Genomic DNA, 8,660 nt, shown 5'->3' with positions numbered 1-8,660 from the left:
TATCTCACTCCATCAGGTACCTACACCAGAATTAATTTCTTCCAACTCTTTAAACAAGAATAAACTTTAGCACATATTACAAAATTATCTCAGCAAAGACAAGTCTGGGCCTGGATTCACAACAAATCTGCAGCCAACTGACTTAAACTATATCTAATTTTTGCAGGAAGGAGTGTAGTTTCTTGTTCTTTCTGCAAAAGCAACTCTAGTTATGAGAAGTCATGAGTTATTTTTTGCTTCAGCAGAAATAGGAAGACTCTCCTCATACCGCATGTTTTTCCTACAGGCCAGAATCAGTTAGGAGAGGAAGCTGTTCATAAATTTGCTTAAAAATCCAGGCTCCAAACTGCAAAGAGAATCTACAGAACTGCATCTGGTCATGTGTTACTGTATATGGTAACTAAACCGAAGCGAGGAATAATAAGTGTGTTATCCGCAGTGTTGGGTATTGTGGCGAGGATGAATGAATGAATCTACAGGCAGTCCTCATTATAAGTCTTGGGATGAGTTCCAAACATATAATAACTTTGCATTACTACTGATACAAATTTTCCTTCCAGTTAGTACTATGAATACCTGGGTGAAAGTGGCAAATCTGCTTTACTAGCAACTTTTGAAGGCAATTTTTCCATAATATACTATAGCTTTATTATATATATATATATATATATATATATATATATATATATATAAAGAGGCAACTAATAATGAGGACTTGCTGTACTTATAACTAAACATTGTCCACGGGATTCCCCTTCCTCATCTGGTTAACAATTTCAATCCGATGATGTAGTTTTCTATTCTATTACTGCTACCTTCAGATGATTTTAGCTTAGGACAGACCTTTAGTGAGGATGAGGTTAATGACAGCTATATCCAACCCCTCCAGCTTAAAGTCTCTCCTATACTATATATATATATATATATATATATATATATATATATAAAATCTGCAGAAAGCATGAATATACGGTAACAGAAAATCACATCACCAGATTGAAGCAGATAAATAGCACTAGTGGCCATATTCTAAGAGGCACAGAAGACTAAAATGTCCCTTCCTCTGCAATTTACTATGCATATTACACCATGATATTTATATATATTCCTAGTTTCTGTATAGTTTCTCTCTGTAACATACAAAAAGGTGTAGCATGCAAAACAGCTATGGAATAGGTACTATACAAAGTCTCCTATGCCAACCAGATTACAGCTTTATGGATCAAGTCACATGGGATGGTGGCTGGCACTCAATGAAGCCACAGCCAAATTGTGGGAAGTGGTCCTCTTGATTTTCAGAGCTTCAAAAGCTATTTCATTGTCATTCAGAACTCCCAATGGGTCACCCCTCATTCACAAAGAACTTGAGGCTGCTCACAGAACTTATAGAGCTCTAAAATACACCTAAGGGAGCCCTTCCTTCACTGAAACCTCAAGAAGCACTCATTCCTATACATAAGGGAACCCTCTTATTTTTTTCCAATATATTTCTTAGGCACTGCAAGAGTCAGGGGTCCGCAAGAGTATATAATGTTAACATCACAGCTCAAAACACTTTGGGCCCATATTCCTGTGAGCTTGGGAGGCAGTCTAGCACCTTTTCTGCAGTCCACTACATTTAAAGGTAGATGACCAGCCTACTCTCCTTGCTGGCATTAGATGATCAAAATGCCTCCTGTTATTTCATGGGATTAAACCCACAGACGGCTGTCGCTCCAACCACGGCATTCCAACCACCAGACCACCGCACAAGAGAACAGGTAGGTACAATATGGAAAATAAATTGCTAAGGAAAAAGGTGCTAGGGGGCCTCATTAACTGACTAGAATATGAGCCTTGATGAATCACACACGTGGGGTAGGGCGGCCCATGACACGTGATTGCACCTCTTTGGCATGGCACGTTTTTGTCAGCGCTGAGTCACTGCCCTTGCTGCTGGGGAATGCCAACAGCTCTACACGCGCGTTAAGACTCAAGTGAGGCAATTAGACTGTGAAAAACTACTGACTGGAGATCGTTACCCAGGAGTGAGGCGTGACCACAGGCGTACTGCTGTTGCTGCGGCCTCGACCAGTCATAGAAGCTGCCGGTGGAGGCGACACTGCTCGAGTAGCTGCTGTTGGTCGTGATGGTAGTGGTACTAGTGGTGTTTGATGAGGCTGTGAGGGACGTGGTGTTGGCAGGCATAGAATACGGTGAGGCTGAATAAGGCGTGTCTGGCCGCGGGGGCGTGGGGGTTGGTGGACGAGGTTGGGACAGGGGTTCCGAGAAGGACTCATACAAGTCCCTCAATATCTCCTGAGTGTCATCCATCACCCCTCGACTGTCGTCCTTCTGATCCATCTCGCACTGGAGTCTATCATCACAACCCCTGGAGTTTTCCTTATCATCATCATGAAATAGCTTTGGCTTCTTGGGAGGAGGGGCAATGGAGTCATCTTCATCAAGGGAGGTCAAAGGAGCCGGGGTAGGCTGCCCATACACACTAAGCACATCAGAAACCTGCATGTCGCAAGGTGGGGAGGGGGAGCGAGGACGAGAGGCAGACAGGTAAGAAGAGGACACATTGGCAGCCCCTGCTCGGTGCCTGGCCAGCTTCTCCTCACGAGCCTCACGTTGAAGACGCCTTAAAGTGTTCCTGGAATAAAAAGTAAGATGCCATGTTGCAGCCATCTGTGAAATATCTAACAAGACGTACACACTTTAATCCCAGACAGGGTGACCACAAATATACTGCCTCATGCCACCCTGTCCTCAGCCATCACACTGCCCTCCCTCCAATTCATACTATTCCACAAATTCAATCTATTCTACTGTATCACTGAAAGCAGTGATGAGAAATAAGGAGGTGAGTATAAGAGTTATGAAGTCACTGCATGACAGTATTGTGATCCTTACCCTGACGTATGGAACTGAGGCGTGGACCTTGCAAGGGGGGAACAAGTCAAGAGTGAGAGCAGTGGAAATGAGCTACTTGAAAGGAGCATGTGGAGTGACATGGAGGGGCAGGTTGACAAATGAAGAAGTGAAGGAACATTGTGGGGTGGATGTGGATGTGGTTGAGATTAGGAGAAACACACTGACATGGTTTGAACATGCGGAAAGAATGAAGAATGAAAGACTGACTAAAAGGGTGTATGTAGCTGAGGTGGAGGGAGGGAGAGGGAGGGGTAGACTGAGGATGAGGTGGAGGGATGGAGTTGAGTGGTATATGAGGGAGGGTGGAGTGAGTTGGGGGAGGGTGGAGTGAGTTGGGGGGAGGGTGGAGTGAGTTGGGGGGAGGGTAGTCAAATGGTGGGTGAGAGACTTGGAGGCATTTTGTCTGTGGCCACCCTTTGCGGGATTAGGGCGTCGGGCTATAGATATAGATAGATCTTCAGTACCTATTCGAAAGGGAACAAGGCAATTATCTTGCTACTGTGTATAAAATTAATCATCTAATGTTAAATTTCTTTTAATCCATATACAGTATGGTACTGAATATCAATCATCTATTCAAACATGTTAAAAACTCTCAGGTCTATTTTATTTCAAAATTCTGAAGCAGAGATGCCATGTTGTAGTTACCTGGCAAAACAACACTAACGTTAAAAACTCTTCTTTTAACCTACCACCTTGTTCAAAAATATTCCTAAAATAAATATTAATATGCTGTTGTTGTTGTCCCAGAAAATAAATACATAAAATGACTGCTGCACCATACTTAAAAAAAAAAAAAAAAAAAAAAAAAAAAAAACTTCAACCTAAACAGTTACCGGTACAGGGAATAGAAATCACTCACAAGGCCTCAGACACTCAAATTACATACGGTACAATGAAATGGTCAAGGGCTGTCTTGAAACTTGTCATTCACACTAAATTATACACCTCGTCTCTAAGAGAGGGAAATAAAATCTATCGCCTACAGAACAAAGACTACCAGTATATTATTTACAATCACCATGACCCAATTACCACCAAAGAAAAATGGGGAAGGAAAAGAAACAAACAGACATCAAGCCAATTATCGATGTATAGGACAGGATATGGATAACCGATTACTCTCAAACAAATGACCTCGAAAGGACTATTAAGCTTCGCTGTTTGCTCTCTTTTGTATTCCTTTACCATGAAATTTCTTAATTTACTTGTCTGACAGCAACAGCACTAAGATAGAAAACAGACAACAAAAACCTGGGCACTACTCACTTGATCAGCACGAATCTCCTCAGTCCGCTCTCGTGGTCATCAATGGTGCGGTACTTCTCATTGGACATGCGAATCACCCTCTTACGCTCCTCCCTCACTCTGAACTTGTAGGCAGCCACACCACCTCGCCTGCAGCTGGGATGGGGGGGCCACACACCGCTGGAGTCGATGGCCATACTCGTACTACCACCTGATGAAGATAAGAGATGGAAACGTTAATACTACCAAGACGTAAACTTAAACGAATGATCACGTAAATGTGCCTAATACGATAAGTGGAACGACAGGCTACTCTGGACAAAGGCAAGGCAATGGTTACTCAGCTAAATTTGCTTTAAAATGGCAACTGGACAGAATGGATACTTTAATTTACTTTAAAATATGAACAGGGACGATTAATTTTGCTTAGTCTCACACATAACGAATGGCAGCTTAAACAATCAGGAACTGGGATAACGAAAGAGCTTCCAAAATATCATTCTAAACTCCATGAACGATATGCCATGTTTACTATAAGGAAACTAAGTAGGGAGTTTACCAAAATTGCTGCCATACAGATACTCTTTATATAGACACATTACTCAGCTACAGATGTAATACTCTTCATACTATCTCCAAGTTCATCCATGAAGGACGTAAACAATCAAATGTCTAATGGTTACCACTCACTGGCACTCATTTTACCGCAAACTTTTATCACCACTCAATTTTCCAGCCATTTAAAACCGTGTATTACAAAGTAGATACTGAACAAGGAAAAGAAATAGTTCCGCCACATAAATGCTATCTATTAATTGCCTGACACCGCATCCTGTGACAGGTGGCTGTGACAAAAGAGCCTCCAGGCATTTCAAAGCTTTCTCGCTATCGACCCGTTCTCCCACGGCACACTACCATTCCTCACTTTACTGATAACCATGAAATATGAAACTTCACCTGGTCTCTCTCTCTCTCTCCCTCACACACACACACACACCTGCCCACAAAAGTATACTAACTAAACCCGTACATAAACGTTTAACAAACCCACAACATATGAGACACTAACATTTTCAAATACTCGTACCGGTACGTATAACCAACATTACGTTTAAGCACAGGAACGTATTAGCAACCCTCGTTTAAATTTATAACAGCTAATCTGTATCGGAAACGTTTACAACTTTACACAATGGAAATATGCACCCGAGCGTAAAGCAACAAGTATACGAACATACAGCAAACAAAAAACAGATAACGTTAATTCAAACTTACAAAACCTTTACGAATTAGTTTACGATACGTACTAAATTTTATAAAGATGCCATTAACAAAAATCTAGTGTGTTTATATCTTGGACAACACGAGCAACTTCACATACTAGACCAATGTCATAGTTTTCCTCCTACCATTACGTCTCCCTAGCCACTAACATACCCAACCACAATCTCCCACTACCCACATTAACATACCCAAGACCATTTTCCTAAACTCACCACCTCCCACTACCAACACTAACATACCCAAGGCCATTTTCCTACAATCACCATCTCCCAATACGGGCACTAACATACCCAAAGCCATTTTCCTACAATCACCACCTCCCACTACTAACACTAACATACCTAAGGCCATTTTCCTACAATCGCCACCACCCGCTACAAACAATAACATATCCAAGGCCATTTTCCTACAATCACCACCTCTCGGTACGACACCAGACATCCAAGGTCCTTTTCCTACACTCCCCACCTCAGTCGTCACATCCACGTCTTTCGTAATGTGAATAACGTCGTCTTACTTGCAGGAATACAATTTTAAAAAGGCCAACTGCACTAATTTCACATCATTTCCTACAAGGGTACACAAGCCGAATAAAATCGTCCGGTACTCAGGAATAAAATGCATCTATGAACCTGTTGCTCACCATTTCACAACGTTCGCTCTATATAAATAAAATCGTCTGGTGGAAGTAGAAATATACAAAACTCCTTCACCAAAACGAGGAAAAAAAAAATCGAGCAATGGCAGCAAAAATTCCGTCACATATCAACGATCACGTCGGCAAAATCCTCGACACACTTAAATGAAAACTTTCAAACAGGCGACGACTCGCTCATAAGATCAATCGTTAAAGTGCTTGAGTGGAAAATACGCCATAAAGTTCGGGGGAAAAAAAAAGAAGAAAACGTTGAAAGGTATATTATAACCTTCCCTGCAATACCATCTTTTTCTCCTATGAACACAACTTTACTTTCACTGGTTTAAGTGAAAACTACGCAATAACTTTTTTTAATGGAGAAAAATGAGGACGCCTGACTTTTGCCTATTTTAAAATCATTGAGTCAGCTTTAAGACTGCAACACTCACGGAGAGCTTAGGTAAAAAAAAAAAAAAAAAAAAAAAAAAACGTAAAAAGGCAGCTAGTCTTCAAACACCATTACTACACAATGCTGGTGTATGATGTTGCAGTTTTCCACTTTTTTTTTTATTACTTTTCCATGCTTCCACTGAGCGACTTAATTTCTGAAACCGATTTATTCTACCACCAAAGATTTTGTTGAGCCTGAGGTAAGGAAAGGTTGAGACAATTTAATCCTTCCAACACTTTCTTTTTCTATACTTCATGTTACTGTAAAATTATTTCACTTAGCTCAGGGGTAATAAAGTTCCAGTTAACTAGATCAATATTGTGACGTCACTTCCCATAGATCCCATCACCAAAAGATTGTATAACAGATCCAGTTAACTTGACCAACACTTTCCTTGCAAGATATTCCACGCATTCAAACTCGCCTTACCACTCTGGCGAACGGTCACAATCATTAACCGGTTTATATGGCGATTTTCTTTTTTTGCGGTTTGCTGTTTCACAGCATGTCGGGTGACGCAAGAGGAATTTAACATCAAAAGTCCAGAAAAGAAGTGGCAGGTTCGATTCTGGCAGAGAGATTTCCTTACTGTCCCTACTCAGAAACTACACCTCCACGATACACCCACTTATACACCTTATCTCTGCTTCGCCTCCTCTCAGCCACTACATGTACGCTCTCCTGGTTAGTCTCTACACATTTCACCAATTCTTCGTTTTCTCACAACTCCAAGACACTTTAGACACTTCTGAAATGACGGTTTTGGTAATGAGTGGTTTCTTTTTCACTTGTATCAATAATAAACAGAGCTAAAAACCAACAACTGCCGAAATGTCATATCATCAACGAGTTTTCAAATGCTTTCCCTCTGCAGTCACAATCGCCACCGCGAGATAAAGTGCAATTGTCTAGTTTGCATAACCAATGCTTTCATAACCATAATTCAAAGCCATAGCAAAGCTCGTACCTCTTTGGCGAAGTGTAACCATCATCAACCGGTTTACGAGTCGTTTTCCTTTGCTATTTCACTAGTTGACGCAATGAGTTTCAGGAGGAGTGGGAGTTTCAGTATAAGGTCGAGGACGCTTGAGAGGAGAGCCGCTCACACAGCCTCCCCACGTCCGCACCCTCACACTTGTTGCTTGGGTATGTGAGTCAGTGTGCCTCCGCCGACCAGCCGCCAACGTGCCACGCCTCCGCTCTTGCAAGTCTAGTTGCCAAAAGACACGGCTCAGCAATTTCTTTATGTGCACAAAACTCTGACGCTACAAAAAAAAACACTATAATCTCTATAATGCGCCTAAATATCCTCAAGGTAAACCTCACCGAATATTTAGCGTTATTATCTCTAGAACTAACGCCAAAAGTGCTATACTGGCACCTCTGCTCTTGTCACAACGCCCGCGCACTGCGAGTTCCCATATGCCTTCGTTCAACCGGCTCGGCGACTCTCTCCCGTGGTTAGGACGAAGAGGAATGAACGAAAACAAAAGTGAAACACAAGCGAAGCGAAGTGGGCGCCAATGGCGGAGCCGGGTGACGAGTGACGTCATGCATACGTCACGCGATCACGTCAACACTACCATGACGCTGATGTAGGCGCAAAATGACACAAATGGCGAATTATTAAAGACCAACCATTAAAACACCCACGTCAAAAAGGCTAATGGATCTCCTCCCACACACCCCTATACAAATACCCCTACAACCAGCTTCCTTATATGCCAACACCAACAATTTGCCAAAACTACAACGCAAACTGAGACGAACTGTGAATAATGAATACAAATACTACTACACCCACGTCAATAAGACAAATAGATGTCTTCCCCGACCCTCCTTGGCAATACACCACCTCATCTAGACCCCCCAACACCCAAACCGAACCTTTTACCCAGAATGAATCAGTGACGCACTTCGGGGAAAAGGCCCGTTTTCGTGTGGGACATCCGGCCTCTCGACAGGGACAATGACGTCACTTGAAGTCCCAGAATCCTTACGGGAGTCGCTCACGGGCCGGCGTCAGCATAGGGACGTAAACCTCTCGAAGCCACGAATGATCTTACGGTCAATTCCCCGTCCTATGTAAGATCTGTTTGAAAAAGCCTGTCCCATGTAAGA

General features: G+C 42.3%; 1 protein-coding gene across 1 annotated transcript; it reads right to left on the bottom strand.

Annotated features, from left to right (window-relative positions):
• Nucleotides 1–677: 677 nt before the first annotated feature.
• Nucleotides 678–7,651, bottom strand: LOC145411123 (uncharacterized). The gene is made up of 3 exons (XM_080281166.1): nt 7,507–7,651; nt 4,189–4,378; nt 678–2,638 (listed from the first exon to the last, which is right to left on the bottom strand). The coding sequence occupies exons 1-3, from the start codon at nt 7,529–7,531 to the stop codon at nt 1,966–1,968; spliced, it is 888 nt and encodes a 295-aa protein (XP_080137292.1). The 5' UTR covers nt 7,532–7,651; the 3' UTR covers nt 678–1,965.
• Nucleotides 7,652–8,660: the final 1,009 nt, after the last annotated feature.

Source organism: Coenobita brevimanus, chromosome 88, assembly GCF_032717465.1.
Source record: "Coenobita brevimanus isolate Jiangsu-jjx chromosome 88, ASM3271746v2, whole genome shotgun sequence".
Lineage (NCBI taxonomy): Eukaryota > Metazoa > Arthropoda > Malacostraca > Decapoda > Coenobitidae > Coenobita > Coenobita brevimanus.
Note: the sequence above shows the minus strand (reverse complement) of the source record. Positions and strands in the feature narration are given on the sequence as shown.

Excerpts from the sequence above, each read along its gene's own strand:
- LOC145411123 (XM_080281166.1), bottom strand. The coding sequence starts at position 7,531 with ATGATGGTTACACTTCGCCAAAGAG. Across the intron at positions 4,379-7,506 it reads GGTTACACTTCGCCAAAGAG|GTGGTAGTACGAGTATGGCC; the intron begins GTACGAGCTTTG and ends TATCTTCATCAG. Across the intron at positions 2,639-4,188 it reads AGGAGATTCGTGCTGATCAA|GAACACTTTAAGGCGTCTTC; the intron begins GTGAGTAGTGCC and ends TTTTTATTCCAG.